Genomic DNA, 18,748 nt, shown 5'->3' with positions numbered 1-18,748 from the left:
AACGATCAAGCCAACATTCCTTGATGAAGTAGTTATAGAAATAAAGATTTGACCAAGGTAGAGAGAAATAGCGAATCGGCCGTTTGTGTTATAGTTCAATCTGGAAATAAAATAAAGGAAAAGGGATGTACATAGCTACCTCGGTAAAGGTTCATACGGAGAAGCATTAAAATGACTGAGGTCAACTTCCAATATAAACGTATCGATGTTTACTCATTTTATTTAAAGCGTGTAGGAAAAATTACATTGGATTACGATCTGTAGATCTATATAGTCGGGAACTTCAATGACAATTCTAATTTCGTTCACGGGCAGTTTAATCGATCATATCTGTTTTAATTCCTTTTGATGAAGAAACTTCAGTCCGCTCAAAAAATTGCTAACCTTGAGGAATGGTTTTATCATAGATGTGGCTTACCACACCTACCTGAAGGTCTTGAATTATCTTGTCATGATCATAATAAAGGATAGAAAAAAACACTTTTCTCCTTGTATCGGCTTCTATTATGACTGGATATCAAGGAATACATAATTTTGATAACCATGGTGACGCCATGCGATAGCCTTTTTAATTTTACGAAGAGGAACGATGGAAATATGAAACTCCGGATTATACTTCGCCGTGTAATGAATAGATAAAAGGAGGCATTCATTTTTTGAAACAATTAAAGTATAGGCTTTGGACATAGGTTCCGTCTTTGCGTGTGTTTGAGTGTTTTTCTTTTCTTTTCGGCAATTTACATCAATAGGCAAAAAGGGCGTCTGGGGAATTGAAATACGGAAGAATACGTCTGAAGCAAATGTCGAAGTCTTAAAGCTTTGTATTGTGAGCAAAATAAAAATGCAATTAGACAACTGGGTTTAATTATGTAAACAAAATCGTTGAAATCGATATGCATCCTTGACTGGCTTCGAGGGTACAGAAAATTCTAGTTATGTGTTTCCGAGTATTGCCAGAACGTATTAAATATTATGATGCAACATGCCCTCTGTTCAGTACGCAAATACAATGTAAAATGAATAAATTGTAGACATAAAGGTTCGCTTTTAGATTTATATCATAGTATTCACAATTTGAGTTTCATAACTAATTCTACATAGGCCTATGCAACGAAAGAGTAAATAAAGGTAGCAAACTGAAATTTCAGATTGAGAGTAAAAAACTTGAAGATGATAACGAAAATATAAAAAAGAGGGGAAATTTAAGGAAGAGATCATAAAAAGGATAGAGGAGATGATAATGAGAGAGTGATGATGAAAATGATTTAAAAAAAAAGAGGAGATAGCCAGGAGAGAGAGACAGACAGAGAGCGAGAGAAAGAGAGAGGAAGAGAGAGAGAGAGAGAGAGAGAGAGAGAGAGAGAGAGTAAGAGAGAAAGAGAAGGCGTGTAAATAATAACGATCATGATTATTATTACTATTTCTTATTATTATTATTATTATTACTATTATATTATCATTATCATTATAGTTATGGATATTATCATTGTTATTATTACTATCTTTGAGGGTAGTCATACTATAAAGCTTTGCTTACTTTGTCAACCCTCCTGTTTGATGTTTTTGATTAGTTACAGCCAGCCTTACTTTATTCTACATTATATTCTTTTGTCATGTGTAAGTTTGCAATATTTGTTTGTTATATATTTGTAAAAATGCAAAAGAAAAAGAAAATCAAACAGAAATAAATAAATCAAATCAAATCAAATCAAATTATTATTACTATTATTATTATTATTATTATTATTATTATTATTATTATTATCATTATTATTATCATCATCACTATCATCATCATCATCATCATCAGCATCATCATCATCATCGTCACTACTCTGTTATGAATACTATCATTATTATTATTTTTATTATCATCATCATCATCATCATCCCCGTCACTAATATTCTAAGTATTATTATTATTTTATCCTTCTTTTTTTTCTCTCAATATTATTATCATTATTATTAGTATTATTATTATTATCATTATTATTATCATCATCATTATTATTATCATTATTGTTATTATTAATATCATTAACATCATCATCATCGTCACTTCTATTAAATAATCGTTCATTTAAAAAAAAAAACTTTCTTCTTCCTTTCTTCTTCTTCTTCTTCTTCTTCTTCTTCTTCTTCTTCTTCATATTATTATTATTATTAGTAGTAGTAGTAGTATTAGTATTAGGCTATCATCATCATCATCATCGTCACTACTATAACAAAATATAAATCTGATGTATGTTTCACATTTTCAAATTCCAAATTTGATTTCAATGCAAAACTTAAAACAGCTGCCACTATTGCTCTGTTAGAAGACACATGTTATGGCCCCATTAATTTTTCCCGTCATCTTCATTTGTATATAGAGCATCGCTGTACTAGTCCAACTTATAGTCGACGGCTCTGATCAGTGGCTTACAAGCTAGGATGCCCTCTGATGAAAACATATACATTACATTTCAAAATAAATATATAGTACTACATGTAACAAGAGGTGGAAACAAATTAATTGGGCTTATAATAGCATAGAAGAAAGACAGAAAGAAGGTGATGTGAGAGAGAGTGATAAAGAGAGAAAAGATGGAAAGATAGAAAGTCAGTGAGAGAGAGAGAGAGAGAGAGAGAGAGAGAGAGAGAGAGAGAGGGAGAGAGAGGGAGAGGGAGAGAGGGGGGGGGGAGGATACTAATTCGTATTTACATCATAATGCTGTGTGGTGACCGGTTTATTGCCTGTTCGTCTAGTACGCATTTTCTGACAAATTAGCAAGAACTGTTTTCCTGTCTAAAAATAAATTAATCATTGTGTAGCATTGGAAAACAAATAATTAATATATAAATAAAACTACCCAGCGAGGTTATCACAAACAAAAAGTAATTGTTATTGTCTCGAAGAATAATTGTTGACAATTTGTGATAAAGCGCATTTAGAACCGTTTTTTCTTCACCCCTCCATCCATTTTCCTCCTTTACCGTCTCTTTCTCCCTCTGCTGTCGTTATTTTCTTTCTCCTCTCTTTGCTCTGTCTTCTACTTCTTCCTTCGCCATTCGATTGGGGGACTCAGGGGCACGTGCCCCTAGCTACATACGTTTTCATATAATGGAATAGTTGTCAACTACGACTACTTGTAATACATTATAATGTAAGCAAGTAGTCGTAGTTGACAACTATAGAAGTATGGTATTAATCATAATTATTAAAAAGCACATACAGCATTCATGTTTCTACTCAGTCACCAAAGAGCCGAATAATTGTACAAGAATACATTGTTTTATGATATGTGTAACCCCCCCCCCCCCCCCCTCTTTCCGGCACCGCAAGAAAATCCTCGTACTACAAAGCTGATGTATTCTAATTATATCAAGTCTGCCCCAATTGCCTTAATTTCTTTCTCACTCGATCTCCTTTTCTCTCCCTGTATCTTCCTCTCTCACTCACTCACTTACTCTTTTTCTTTCTTTCTTCTACGCTAATCAAACTAATTTACTTTTTTCCACCTAGTTGTTACATCGATCGCTACTATATTTTGAAATGTAAACTATTTGCTTTCCCCAGAGGGCGTCGTTTGCTCAGAGTCGTTTATGTATACATAATTGTGTAAGTTGGACTTCAGTGCATTTTGCTTCGTTAGGCAAGCACGTTCAAAAGAATAATTACATCGGAGAATGTCCAACTGAAGCCGAGTTGACAAAATTATGGTTCTGTTCAAGGTTAGGCTTATGGAAAATCGAAAATAATTATCATAAAAAAAAACGTTTTCCACATTTTCAACCGCTTGTGTTTCTTAAAACTTGCCGAAAACTTGTTACATGTTATGCAATGCATTTTAAAAATCGTACTACAGTAAAACCTGCCTATAAAGACCATCCAAGGGAAGGGAGACGACTGAGAAACATGGTCTTTGTAGACAGGTGGTCAATAAAGCAGGTTTGACTGTACAACAGTGGAACATTTTTTTGTTGCGATCGGTTCATGCCTATTTTGTCACTAAAAGACTGAACCACAACACGTTTTTTAGTGTGGTCACGATGGTTGGGCACGGTTCTAGGACAATTACCCCTTGGACGTAACCCATGGAAAATTACCCCCCGGAAAATTAGCCCCTAGAATAATTACCCCCCTCCCCCCTTAAAATTACCCCTCGGACAATCACCTCCTACCCCCTCGGACAAAATTACCCCCGATTAAAAAATATTTAAAAAACCATTAACTTAAAGGGATAGTTGAGTTCTTTGCCTTCAAAGTGCATGTTTATCGCTTTTATTTTTATCTATGACATCTCTAGTGCCCTTTGAGGACCTAAAATTGCTATGAAGGTAATTTTAGACCCTAAAATGTGTGAAATTTGGCCAATACGATCGTACCAATTCGCTCCACTTCAAAAAAAAAAACGGTGACCATTAATAAGGGAGTTTACAGATACAATCTGCGCATGGGCAGATAAAGGTCATTTGTACCAAAATGGTAAAACCCACAGAGATGAATACTGGCGGGATATGCGCTCATGAAAGTTATGTAACATTATTCATTGTTCTATGATACGCAGGTGGAGTATTCTTTTCAAGAAGTCAAACAAAAGGTATTCATGAAGCACATCTAGGACTTTGGCAGTTATTATTCTAAGATGCTCAAAGTGGAACTTCTCCATGTGTAAAAGATCTGTGGATATTTGGGGTCATTTTGTACCATGTGCTATCTGTAAACTCCCTTAATTAATTAATAATAACAATTAACACATGGGCCGGCTGGTTGAGCTTAATATAACCAACACGAAAAGCCAACAAAAAAAGCCAACATCAACATTGGCTGAAATGCAACGTAAGAGGCGCTATTTCGTCTTTTCAATGTTTTTTTCTTCAAATTATGGAATATTAAATTGTGGTGGTACACAAAATTAGAAGTCGTTATGTATTTCAGCAGTCTCTGACCGATTTTGATCAAACAAAGATGATTTTGTCATTTAATTTGTATGTTCTTTCAAATTTGACACTCAGTTTTTCATTAATTATCTCACAAAAATGTGTGTAGGGCCCTCTGCAACAGAACTCAACTATCCCTTTATTATCAGGGTACGCAAAGTAAGAAAATACACCGAGAGAAATATGGTGGCCTTTGCAGAAGAAGAAGGGTGGACTTCCCCTTTCAATGGCTTTCATGAACGGGTATTCGCAAGGGAGGGGGGGTGGGGGGGGGGGGTCTGATTTACCAACGGGGTAATTGTCCTCGGAGTTGGTTGACCTTAGGGGTTACTTTCCAGGTGCTAATTTTCCTGGGGGTTAATTGTCCTGATAGTACGGTTGGACACATCATGGGGGCACCGCAACATTTTTTATTTATTTTTTTATTTTATTATTATTATTATTATTATTATTTTTTTTTTTTTTTGGGGGGGGGGGGGTTAGTCCAATCGAAAGCATGGTAACTTGAGCCTATGATGACAAATTTTTACTTATAAGTAACGTTCTCTCTGATTTCGATGCTCATGTTCCATATTATTGATTAGTTTTTAATTTTGAAGGTACCATACTATTTCTGAATAAAATTACCGGCTTATTTTCTGTCGATTAATTAGCAATCCGCAATTTAAGTGGTTATTTCAACCAAAATGAATTCTCACCAACAAACTCGAGAAAAATCGCTCCCCCAAAATGATCCTGGAAATGAAGATCATGATCATGTTCACGATGGTAAAGGTTGCTGTTCCGGGAAACAGGCTCTGCCAAAGCCGATGGATATGTTTCAAGCTGTAAAGTCTGGGTAAGAACAAGAAATGGTTCATTTTGTCTCGTCACTAAAAAATGGACCCTGGGTGTGACTCAGCCGTCCCATGTATTCGATATTGTGTTTGTCTCAGCTCCTCTCTGCATGCAGAGAGTGTGATTTCTGTGACCATACTTCCGACCCGTGACCCCGCCGTAGAGATACCCTTGTATAACATACCACAAATCAACATTTGGTTAAATAAATATTGGTCATGATTTAAAAGTTGAAATTTGTTACCTTTCTTACCTGTTTTGTGTCATTTTTCTTGTCTATTTTGGAGTATTTTACTATTTCCCCTCAAAACAGAGACATTATCAGTAGGGGCGCGATCGTACGGTTAAAAGAGGATATCCTCATAGACGCGGACAAATTGCGTCCTTAAAAAAAAGTAGACCTATCCATACTTTTTTTTCTTTGGCGCTCAGCGGATGTAGGGTTCCTAATCCGCGCGCTGCAATGCGAAAACAGATCCTGCGTAATAAAATACCCCCAGTTCACCGTCTACTTTTACGGGTTGTCCGTCTTCCTGAAGATTTATCGTTCATAACGTGAAAATCTCTAGAGGTCTATGCTGTGTCAATGAGCATGGTGAGAAATTCATAATGGAGCATCATCGCGGAATCCATTTTTCGCATGGCCAACACGCGGATCATTAATCGGGATCGTCAGCGGACGTAATTTGTCCTCGTTTACAAGGATGTTCCTCATTTCTTGTCTATGCGGAGGAGCCCTATTCTCGGACCAGCACAACATTTCTGAAATTCTTCTTTACAACATTCCGATCAAATATTTTTGTAAAGACATAATTAAAAATGTTCTCTTATTTTAAACACTGCATGCTTCTTTTAGTAGCTGATAATTACCTAATAATCACAACAAGTTTTGATACTAATAGCTGTTGCTAGGCAAGTTGTGCTATGTGCTATACACTTCATTAGCTGTATGTAAAATGCGTGCCGGAACAAACCAACTAAGGTAATTTTGAGTACCCGGTAGTTGTTTTCTTCTCGTAGTTTTGAATGATTTCTTTGTACGATCATGCATATTTATTTGTGTTCGTTTTGCTGTGCCTGTCACTTCGGAAAAACTATAATTTTAACCTGGAGCCTTTCAGTGTATGTGTATATTTGATTATTTTACAGGTATTTGATGAGGGTTCAGGAGCTGTTAGAGCAAGAAGGACCTAGTCTCTTCACAGAGCAAGATGATAAAGGCCACACACCGGTCCACTGGGCCTGCCTCGGAGGACTTGCAAACATTGTTAGGATCATGGTGCAGTGTAAAGTTCCATTGGGTGAGTATATTTATAGCAGTGGCAACCCGTAGTATGAAGGGGTGACCAAAGTTCGCGCAGATCTTAGAACATGTTAAAAAATGTGATATTCGATCCATTTTTCCCTCATGTTCTACACAAATTAATTATTCTAATTATTATCAAATGGACGGCAAAGTATTTTACTACCAATTGGTTCAACTAAAAAAATTATCGTCGAAGGATTAAGGAGATATCGCGATCCAAAAATTTGATGTCCGATTGTGCGTGCACGCTGTATTTAAAAAAGTTATAAAAACAATGAGACCTAACTTAACGCACGGGGGGAGGGGGGGGGGGGGTTTCAGCTGATTTATACAAAAATATGATCCATATAAAATAAGGTAATTTCATAATTTGCCAGGCAAAATATCATAAAACGAGAGGATATCTGCTCTCAAAATGAAGATTTCCAGACCCTTATCGGTAAGTTGATAATTTTTCGGAACGGACGCAAATAACTGCAAACTGGCCAATCTTTTGTCCATATTTTCACAATTTCGCACCCAATTCCAAAGAAAATTTCGTTTCTGGGTAATTTTATGATCCTCTTTCCATTGGTGATATCAAATTTTCGAAATCTTTAATACTGATTTTTTGAGAACGCGAACTTTGGTCACACCACCATACAGTCTCTGCTTTGTGAGACTAGGCTGACAGCGTACTAAATAGGCTCTGTACTTTAGATGCACCAGACACAACCAGATACTGTCAGAGCTAGGCTCTGCTCATGGCTTTAGGTTTTGTGATAAAGAGTCAAATTAGAGTCTGTTCCTGCAGACTACATGTAGGCAACCCCTGTTCTTCAACTCATGTACATGTTTGTATTTGGATTTATAGATAAAATGTATAACTCTAGAATGATGAGTGAACACTTGATACTAACAACAAGAATTACATTCTCTTGATATATATATTTGTATTACTGTGTACATATATGTTCACTTGTAATACTTATTCTGACAGTGAATTTCTTCCTTCACCTTTGATATTCTTTTAAAATAATCTTGCTCAATCTTTTTTATGTTTAAATTAATCAGCTTATAATGGATACAATGAATTAAGTTGCAGAGTAGAACAGTACTATTTCTGTTCCGGAATGCTCCAAGAGAGTTAACTGAAACACCCAGATTTTTCTCACCATTAGATGTCTTTTATTCTGGATGAATTATTCTGTTTTCCTTTTACAATCATTTCAAGGTGTTTGATCTATACAGGTATCCCAAGTCCCTGATCTTTACATCTAATGTTGCGTTAATTCACTTAGTCTTCAAGTACCAGGTTTTTTTTTACGTGAACCTTAGAATAACAATTCAAGCATGCTGCAAATGTTTTCTATTCTGCAGATACCCAGAGCAAGAATGAACTGGGTGCAAGGCCGGTCCACTGGGCATGTGTGAACGGCCATATAGCTGTAGTAGATATTCTGCTTCAGGCTGGTGTTAATATTGACACAGTAGATAACAAGGTAAGTCTATTGTAAATAAAACGTACAGTAATCCTGGTGGTAGACTAATCCTTTTGATTAGGGTAAACACCAATTTTTTTAGTATGAACACCACTTACCTAATGTGAACAGCCGCATATCTCTAGTAGATAGTCTGCTCCAGGCTGGTGGTATCATTGACACTGTAGATAACAGGGTCAGTTTTATGTAAGTAAACTTAGCATACCAATCACCCAGAAAATGGTTTGTGTGTACATGTCTAATGTATAAAATCAACCCACAAGAAACTTTACCTAGCATTTTATTTGTAAATTATAAGAAGAATGAAGAAAATTTAGAATAACATAAAACCATGCACACACAAAAGTTTAAATTTCAGATTGATTAGAAGTTCACATCAATTTCTAACCCCCTCCCGCCCCACCCCTCCTGCCCCCCCCCATTTCTTGTCTCTACCTCTTTCTTCCTTCTCTTCCCATCTTTCCAATCTCTCTCTCTATCTCTCTCTCTCTCCCCCTTTTCTCTTATCTATCAATCTATTTCTATATCTGCATGTAAAATCTAAATTATTCATACACATCGTAAAGTTGATGTTTTTTGTATTTTTCGCAACTCAAAAAAAAAAAATGTCTGTATGATGCAAATTTGTATATGTTTTAATGCTTTATTTACTCTGATTTTCATATGCTTCAGGGCTGTTCACCTCTCCTCATTGCTTGCCAGTACGGTCAGACACAGCTCGCTGGCTATCTGATGGGCAAGGGAGCAAGGCTTCAACTTACAGACAGAGAAGGGGACAATGCACTTCATTGGGCAGCATTTAAAGGTATAAATCAGTGATCTGTAAGCCTTTATATTGATTGCTGTTAATTATTCTTTCTAATGTGCTGCATGCATAACACTTGAAATGTGTGTCTACAAAGTCTTTCTTCTTCATGTTTTTTTTTTTTGGGGGGGGGGAATTCTCATCAAAAAATCTTTAGATTATTAAAGAAAAAAAAAACCCAACAAATAAATATGTATGATTCATGAAATAAATGACTCATACTGCAGGCCAAAATTTAGAATAATTGAAGATGCAGTTGCATTAATGTAGTAGCTACAGTGTACATTAAAGTTTAAATGATTTATGATAAAAAATTGTCTTCTTATGGAACTAATACATGTACAGTGTATATCTATGAATGATGATAATTTGTTTTCATACTTTTTCCTCTGTTTTTCTCTGTGTATACTTTAGGTTTCTGTGAGCTGACAAGATTACTAATTTATTCAGGTTTCAACCCAAGACAAAAAGATAACTATGGTCAGGTAAGAGGGACTACAATATCTGTTCTTGAATATTTGAAGAGTAAAAATTAATTATCATTGAAATGCTCAAGAAATACTAAAGGGTTAATATCTGTCATAACAAATTCAATAGGAGATGACAAATTGAGTATTAATAAATTGATCTTCTTTGTCAGCATTTGCCTAAGAAGAAAAAAACTGTATATGTGCACATTTTTTGTTCTTTTGGTAATTTATGTACATTTTCTTTACTCTTTCATTGGAAAAGTCGAATATGCATTAAAAAAAAAATAGTTTCATTACCAGAATGTAAGGTTACCCTTTACAGTATACAATAAAGTACATACTGTATGTCTCATTAGAGTGTTGATGCAACTTCAAACAGATTTTTTGGGGGTCATGTCCTGGCATCATATATAGAGTCTGTTTTAATATTCGAATGATACCTACAAAAACACTACTCTAAATAATTGTATATTGAACCAGAGCCCTTTTAGGGGATTACATCTGTGAGGGATTAATGTACCAGTACAAATAACCATTGTGTACGTAAGTTGATGTAAACATAAACCGAGCCACAACCCACTGACTAACAACACACAATACAGTTAGTCATTTGTTAGATACAAAATGGTTTAATACTTAGACATTGTTTATTCAGTCATCAGTATAAGGTCTGATTAATTATGCAATCATTAGCCAGCCTCAATTAGTTCACATGTTATATCCTTTTTAGGATCAACATTATTTTTATGATTACTATATCATTTCTTTTTTTCTTTTTTTTCATTTACATGTATGACAATTGCAATGATTGCAAGTGTTTTACATAAACTAATTTGATTTTTAATCAAGGTTGCACACTATGTGGATCGTTATTTTTTATTGGTCTCTGTGCATGGCCTCCCAGTTAAGAAGCTTCTTTTTTTTTGGGGGGGGGGGGGTAGGTCCAGAGTAAAATATTTGGCACCCTTGCGGTATGAACCCTGTTAATGTCAAGCCCTTCCCAATGAATTGTAATGATAGCTTTTATGTTGAAAAAAAAATGCCCCTCATATTCTATTCAGACTTCCTAGCCTGTTTAGAAGTTCAGACCAAAGGAAATTTATACAAACCGTGTATAAAGAAACATTTTATAAAGAATCATTGTTTAATGAAGGAGCATACAGACTAGAAAACATATAGAAATTAGTTTGGAAGAGGTTTAATGGACCATGGTAGCTGGCCAGTCATCATTGTGCACTCAGGAAAAGCCCTGCCTAGTAAAATGATTTTCATACTGAACAACATTCAGACTAGACAGGGACCCTGATTCATTATTGAGTTTTCATTTGAAATGCTGCATTCTGCTATACGACGTTTCTTTATATGAAGTTCAGACTAGGAAAACGATAATTACTTCTTGTATAGCTACATGTATAGGATTCTTATATAGTGTTACAATAAATTCTGTCTGTTCCAGTCTTTATGTTAAAGGGATCCATTTACTTTGTCTCAGATTCTGAAACAAAATCATGGATTTAGCTCATCCTGCAATGATAATTATAAACCTCCAAGTCAGTCAGGAACCCCATGACTTTTAAAAGCCGATAGCCTGTCTGATTATCAAAATATTTATGATTGGAAATCAAAACCAAATTTTGCTTTTTCCTAACGGTTTTCATAACACTGCAGTCTAATGGGGAAAACGAGTAGTTAAAACCAGTCACTCATTTTTGAGGCACATTTTTTTAGGGCTCCAATATTACACCATATCACAGACACTGATAACATGTAGGGCCGTGCATCTCAGATTTAACATTGTTAAACGATGCCTTTAACCTTTTTTTCCCTCTATTTTTGTTGGCTCCAGACTCCCCTTCACCTTGCCTGTATCAACGGTGACCTTAACACCGTTAAGATGTTATGTGAGCAGGACGGCGTAGAGGTTGACTTAGAGGACCACAACCACAAGACACCGCTCCTGCTGGCCAAAGGTCGTAACCATACCGAGATCATCAGCTACCTTGACAAGGAGACTAAGAATATAAAGAGTGTTATTCCCAGAATAGACCTCAAGTGAGTCTAGTCATTCAAGTATATTCCATGTTTTATAGGTCACGGGTAGCATAAAGATAAACTTGAGTTCTGGTAAATATAGAAGAATTCATTGAATGTTCATGATTTCAAATAAATGACATGTGCCAAATAATTTTAGTAAAAAATGTGTAGTGGGCGAGTAATGAGCATAGAAAGATAAGGATATCTGGGAAAGTAGGCCCGACACCATGTGCTTAACACAAGTCACTATGTGCGAATGAGAGTTGTGGTTTTTATCAAAGATGATGCCCAGTAAGTTTGTGTGTGTTTTTTTTTATTCACTGGTTCAAACAACCAATCTACTGCAGGATAAACAATCCAGAATAAATCATAACAATTTTCTCTCAAAATACGTTTCCCATACCAGAGCTCAAGATTAGCTTTAACAAGGTGAAGTGGCACAAGTCTAGAACGAAAAAGACATAATAGTTATAGCGATGTATGATAATTAAAAGTTGTGTTTTTGACATACCTGAATTGAAATAGTAATATAATTACCAGCTCCATATCCGAATGATGTCCTGCTACCTCTATGTGATTATGTATGATTTCCAACAATTATGCATTTTGCATGTCACATTTCAATAAGCTACCTTAATGTATGCTTTTAATCTAAAAATGGGCTGTGAATGTACCTGACGTTGTAAATGACGGAAGAAAATGAGACAAACAGTTTAGTGGAAGTTTGAGCGAAAAGCGATCAAAAATAAGAAAACTACAAATTTTTGAAGGTGCGATCAATCCAAATTAAAATTGTTGCCAATTTGTTTTTCACTGATGAAAATTAAAAAAATTACCTGACGTTGATAACAATCATCCCATACATTTCTATGTAATATGTGACTTTTTTTTAATCACTAAGGAAAATTAAGGAAGGATATTATCTCATAGTGAGAAAAAAATATCTTCTTTTATCATTACTGAGCTGGTGTACTTTAAAGATAAATATAGGAGCATCATTATTTTGAATACGTATAAGTCACAGTTCCTGTTTGACATTGTTTCTATTTCTTTTTCTGTTATCTAAAGTTTATATTTCCTCAGTGAATAACAGAACTCTTTCTTTCTTTGCAGATCTATCATGTTTGGCCCACCAGGCAATAGCAAAGCTCCCTTCCTTTTCTTTGTAATCAGTGTACTCTTCTGGGGTTACCCCATGTATATTATAAGGGTAAGTATTTTATATATATATATATATATATATATATATATATATATCTTTCTATTTTTTGCATGTGAAATATATGAAGAACTATATTTTGTGGTATAATGGGACAGACTACGAATCCCATCTTTTAAAACTGTATGTATCACAACTGTGCAGGAGAATGATAAATGTTTTTAAACACAATCAGTGATATTAGGTCAGCTTTTGCTTTACTGTGCAGAATGATAAATGTTTTTAAACACAATCAGTGATATTAGGTCAGCATTTGCTTTACTGTGCAGGAGAATGATAAATGTTTTTAAACACAATCAGTGATATTAGGTCAGCTTTTGCTTTACTGTGCAGGAGAATGATAAAACGTTTTTAATCACAATCAGTGATATTAGGTCAGCTTTTTCTCTACTGTGCTTGTGCAAGCTTTTTGAAACTTAGGGCACAAGCATAACCTTTTCTGTATCTGGTAGTATGACAGTACGATGGATTTGGAGAATGAAAATGTTCGTCAAAGTCAGGTAATATTGGGTCTAGTCTTCAGTGGTCGTTCTGTTTTGCTCGATGTGGTATAGCAGAGCCTCTTTCAGACTGTTGTACTGTTATAGCACCAACTAGGATGATATATTATTGTTGGACCATCAATATGTCTGCACTCGTATCATCTTTAAAAAACTTGTAGAATCACAACAAGCAAAAGCCCCCATAATTGTAATTGTACTGATGTATATTCGAAATAAAAATAAAGTAAACTTGATCGTTTAGTGAAAAATTATAGCTGAACTATTATATAATTGATGAGTGATTGTTTCTTTTGATAGAAAAATGTCTTGATTTGTCTGTCTCTAATGAGAGGAGATTATGTACATGTACAAATAAATCATTTGTATAATGTGATGGTTTTTTCATTAATATGCCTAGAAATACTGTTAAAACATTGTTTAATGCAAAGCTAAATCACATTTGTCAACTTCAGGAGCTAAAAAATTTAAGCTACGGCGTGCTAACATACTCCTGGAGGTATCTAACAAATTCATGGCAGTTGAAAATTGTATGCAAACCAGTTTAGTGAATCATAAAGCGAGACTGCACTACTTGTAGCTTCTTGCGCCCTCTATATAGCCAACAATGCCTAAGTGGTACCCGTTGGTCCCCCATGGTCCCCCATGGTCCCCCATGGTCCCCTTTTTCTTATGTTAATTGAGAGCTGATTTGATGAGATAATCACCTGCCAGTGACCATGCAGGGAGGTCTAACCCCCCTGGCCAAAAGGCTTAATATAGCACATGTTTGAAAGAAAGCTAACAGGTAGTCTTGTTTGACTTATGTTGTCAATTTTCTCTGTAGTGTTTTCCAGCAACATTTGCATCGTACCCGGGTCTACATATGGCCTTCTTAGCAAACAACGTCTTCATGTGGATTATGTTCTACCAAGCATACACTAGAGATCCTGGTTTCTTACCCAGAAACTCACCCGAATACGACCAAGCTATCAGACAGGTATGCACCTAATAACCATCCAACAAAACTGATCATTGGAAAATCTCTTTCTCTTCAAATTGGCAATACTAAGAGAAGACTCCATTTTGAGTTTGAACGTTTGGACCTGTAATGATCATCTTCAGGAACTCTGTTGAAATTCCAACTCACAATATCTCAAATTCAATGCATGAAGTCTTTCGTCTACGGCTGATTGTCAACGAAACAGAGTTAAGTCTTTAGTTAATTTTGTTTGTTGATATGGCAGGCAGCCAGTGAAACGAATTTGTTTGCTAAAATTATGGAAATGCAAGCACTACTTTAAACAAACAGAACTTTTTTATTCCTAGCTCATTTTTCCTGATTGAGGTGTCATACGAAAGGGCAGAAACTCAACTTTCTAGAAATGTGATTTTCTCTTTGAAATTCAGATATCGTCCGTCAAATGACTTTTTGTTTTCCTCTCTTCAAATTGATTTTAATCACTCATGCGTGAAATATGCATTATATGAGTTGCATCAAATGACAGAGGAGGATCTAAGCTTTACAAATATGTGTCATTTATCAATTATAATTGTGATTAAGTTATGATAAAACATCGATAATTCTCGGTTTCGTTTTTTCTGGGACGCACTGTATTAGAAACTATAGAAATCTGTATATGACCAAATTTGATACAGCTACAATGAATTTGACACACCTTGAGCAATTATATTGGCTATTTTTTCTTGTGGGATATTGTTGTCTTAAATCTTCACCAAATCCTTATATTTTTTCTTGCCGAAATCCTCAAAGGTGTACTAGCTGAAAGGATGATAATATTCTTGAAAGTCTTATTGAACAGTCTTTTATTTACCTGTTGTCGAGGATGTACTGATGAGTGAGAAGAGGGTCATAAATCTGTGCAGACATCTTACCCTTATGTTCATGCCCAGGTTGCACAGTTTGATTAGTGGAACATGGTCATAAAGTTGTGTATTTTATATAAACATTACTATGAAACTGCCCAGTTTTCACAGTTTGATAAGTGGAACAGGGTCATAAAGCTGGAATTAAGGTTCATGTCATAAAAACTTTACTGTGAACTACTGCCCAGGTTGCACAGTTTGATTACCCTCCAAAGAACCCAACTGAAGCATAACATTTTCCCCTCTGCTCCTTGCCAGGTTGCTCAGTTTGACGAGTGGAAGCAGGGTCGGAATCCTCTTAGTAGGCTCTGCCATACGTGTAGACTAGTCAAGCCGTATCGCACCAAGCACTGCAGAACTTGCAATCGATGCGTCCTTCATTTCGATCACCACTGTCCCTACATATACAACTGTGTTGGTCTAAGGAATAGGTAAGATACGAGCCAGGATGATGGGGACAAAATGTTGCATTTAGGGGCTTGTTACTTCGTGAATGTGCCTTTGAAGTAGTTTTAATAGAAAATGATATTTTTTAAGATGGCATTTCCATACGTGTGAAAATTTGCAGCATGATTTCATTACACTCTAGGGTCATTCATTTGCAAATTTGGTAACCTTTGTCCAATTACACCAATACACCCATAAGTTTCTTTGGTTGGATTTGTCCCCAAAGCAGAGAGGAGGCCCCTTTAGTTAAGCCAGTTTTGTACAATTCATAATTTAGCCATTGCGTCATCTACATAATACCGGTATGTTGAAAGGGCCTGCCTGTGAGACTGAAGACATCGATGCTTGAAATTATGTGTACTATAAATAAATCAGCAATTAAAGATCCTTTCAATGGAGAAGTTTCTCTATGGACTGTACTCTAAATTTTGTACCAGTGCGTGAACTGATAGATGGTTGAATCATTTTATATTTTATGGTCTCATCTGTCAAACCTTTGTAGTCTCTTTAAAAAGTGAAGGCGTATTACAATTGTTATCATATTTGAGTACTGCAAGTATTTATACATATATATTTTCCTGCAAATCCTTCCTTATTGTGCTGTCGCAGAACGTACTTCATGGGTTTCACAACATCGGTATCAACGATGATGATAATGGTGGTATACTTTGCTGCTATATTGCTGAAGAGTGAAGGATGGAACTGGCTGTATCTCATCGGTATCATAGAAGCTGTCTTCTTTGGCATCATTGCTTCTGGTCTCTGCTCAATAGGGGTGAGTTGAGGTGCCTCTGTTAAGGGAGAGGGTAGTCAGTTTTCCATGTGCAGAAGGCCATAATTCGCCGACACCAGACTTGGTGAAAATCCAATCAATGGGTGTATAAAGTCTGCACACGGCAAACCTGTAGTCCCATCAAGAAATAACCCCTAGTTTCACAGAGTCTTTCGGTTGAGGGGAACGTAAGATAATGCCTTTACCATCTGGGGGAATGGATGGAATATTAAAAGCGTTGCTTAAAGATAAAGTTGAGTTTGGGTCATGGGATTGCACTGTGAAAGAAACGGTGTGGTATCGATCAGAAAAAGTTGATCATGTAGCATCAGGAGGTACCAGACATGACTTTACTTTTATATCAGTGTGGACATTGTCAAAATTTTCTGTCATCATTCAGCAGTCCGCAAATTGTTTATTTCATGAACGTGCTGGGAAACTAAACAATTGTAATATAAGATGTTTTTCGAACCATTTTGTTCCTTTTAATGTATGCTCATGATATTGATATTGCAAATATGACCATAAGTAATGTTTGGACCTCCCCTGAATTGCTTAATTATCTACATTTGTTGAATACAATGTTGGTTCGTATGAATCAGACTATGAGGTATTAAAGCAAGTATATAATCAATTACCGGTAATAGCATTTTTTCTGTCTCTCGGTTTCTTCCCCTCTCTCTCTCTTTATCATTCTCACCATTACCCCCACCTCTTGCTCTCTCCTTTATCCTTTCTCCCTCCAGTGGTACATGGCTTCTGTAAACACCAATACCAACGAGCGGATCAACTTCAAGCGATACGGTTACCTCAAAGACGCCAGCGGTAACTTCCACAACCCTTACAACAAAGGTCTCGTCCGCAACCTTGATGACTTCTTTAGGACCAAGAACCATATGACAGATGAGGAGGTGGACCAGTCCAGGATCTATGTTGTATGATTCCTGGTTACACAATTCTATTTAGTCTATTCTGTTGGACCCGTAGTTACTAGATAGTATGTTTTTACTACGCAGTTTTTTTTTTAACCTAGTAGAAAATATGTTGGCATCCCAGAGACAATTGTTGTAATCCTTTTGTTTTTCTTCTACAGAGAAAGGAGAGAGAAAAAAGGGGGGTGGGTGGGGAGCAGGGTGAGAGAGAAAACTGCTCTCGAGGACTGTTTCCACACTGCTCTCTCAACTTAATTCAATAATCATATTTCATGATTTGATGGATATACATTGTTCTTTAAACCTGTGATATCGGTGATAAAAATTTTGGTATGAAGAGCGAAAATCTCCAGACTGATCCACTAGTTTTCACAATTATTTCTGTTTAAATATAGTATACAAATATACACTGTCTTGAGAGGTTCTGGTTAAAAGATGACTTCAATAGTACTATTTGCTGAGGGGCGTAGCTCCGAAGCAAATGGTACTTTTGGAGTCATCGAGGCCCATAGTTTTAACCAGTACCTCAAATCGAAGGCATGGTATATTTGTTTTATATCCTGCTTCAAAAATGTATTTAACAAAATTTACAATTTTTATCTATATTTATAATCTTGTTTTCATTAAATTAAGATTTGAAAAAAAAAAAAAAAATCTTTTCAAATACAAAATAGTACTCTCATATAGTATTGTTTCAGAGCAACCTTAAAATAGTTCAAATATTTCTGGTCATGTGACGAGCTCTCAACCAATCAAAAACCAATAAATTTTTGATGCTTGATATAATACATCTTATTGGAAGGGCAGTGTATTTTCCTGTCCCAAACTTGCAGAGTTGTTTCTTTTGTACTTTAAATGAATAGAGTTTGTATACTTCCTGTGTTATTTCATAACTATGAATTACTGATGAGAAATTTAGAAATATGTATCGAGATCATAATGACAAATTAAGTTTGAACCTTGCCAACTTACAATTTCTTTTTTTTATTTTGTTAATTTCAGTCCCAACGATTTAAATTGTATTCCTTATTTATTTTATACTTTATATGCACCAGGAGCTTGTGCAATTTAATATAAAAGGTTGATCTAATCTTTACTAACATGAAATTAATCAAAATGAAATTAATCAAAACGAAATATATTTTGTAGAAGAAAA

The 18,748-nt window shown here is 35.5% G+C and overlaps 1 protein-coding gene across 1 annotated transcript; it reads left to right on the top strand.

Moving 5' to 3' along the window:
- The first annotated feature begins 5,581 nt into the window (after window positions 1-5,581).
- On the top strand, window positions 5,582-18,076 carry LOC752702 (probable protein S-acyltransferase 23). The gene is made up of 11 exons (XM_030981141.1): window positions 5,582-5,761; window positions 6,910-7,061; window positions 8,426-8,547; window positions 9,220-9,352; window positions 9,767-9,837; window positions 11,669-11,874; window positions 12,970-13,066; window positions 14,402-14,554; window positions 15,700-15,872; window positions 16,498-16,663; window positions 17,407-18,076. Exons 1-11 carry the CDS (start codon window positions 5,610-5,612, stop codon window positions 17,599-17,601), a joined length of 1,620 nt encoding a protein of 539 aa, XP_030837001.1. The 5' UTR covers window positions 5,582-5,609; the 3' UTR covers window positions 17,602-18,076.
- Window positions 18,077-18,748: the final 672 nt, after the last annotated feature.

This window comes from Strongylocentrotus purpuratus, unplaced genomic scaffold (genome assembly GCF_000002235.5).
Source record: "Strongylocentrotus purpuratus isolate Spur 01 unplaced genomic scaffold, Spur_5.0 spur5_scaffold_11, whole genome shotgun sequence".
Lineage (NCBI taxonomy): Eukaryota > Metazoa > Echinodermata > Echinoidea > Camarodonta > Strongylocentrotidae > Strongylocentrotus > Strongylocentrotus purpuratus.
This window is presented reverse-complemented; position numbering and strand designations above follow the sequence as displayed.

Coding starts and splice junctions, on each gene's coding strand:
- LOC752702 (XM_030981141.1), top strand. CDS start 5,610: ATGAATTCTCACCAACAAACTCGAGAAAAATCGCTCCCCCAAAATGAT. Junction 5,762..6,909: donor TTTCAAGCTGTAAAGTCTGG/GTAAGAACAAGA, acceptor ATTATTTTACAG/GTATTTGATGAGGGTTCAGG. Junction 11,875..12,969: donor ATTCCCAGAATAGACCTCAA/GTGAGTCTAGTC, acceptor CTTTCTTTGCAG/ATCTATCATGTTTGGCCCAC.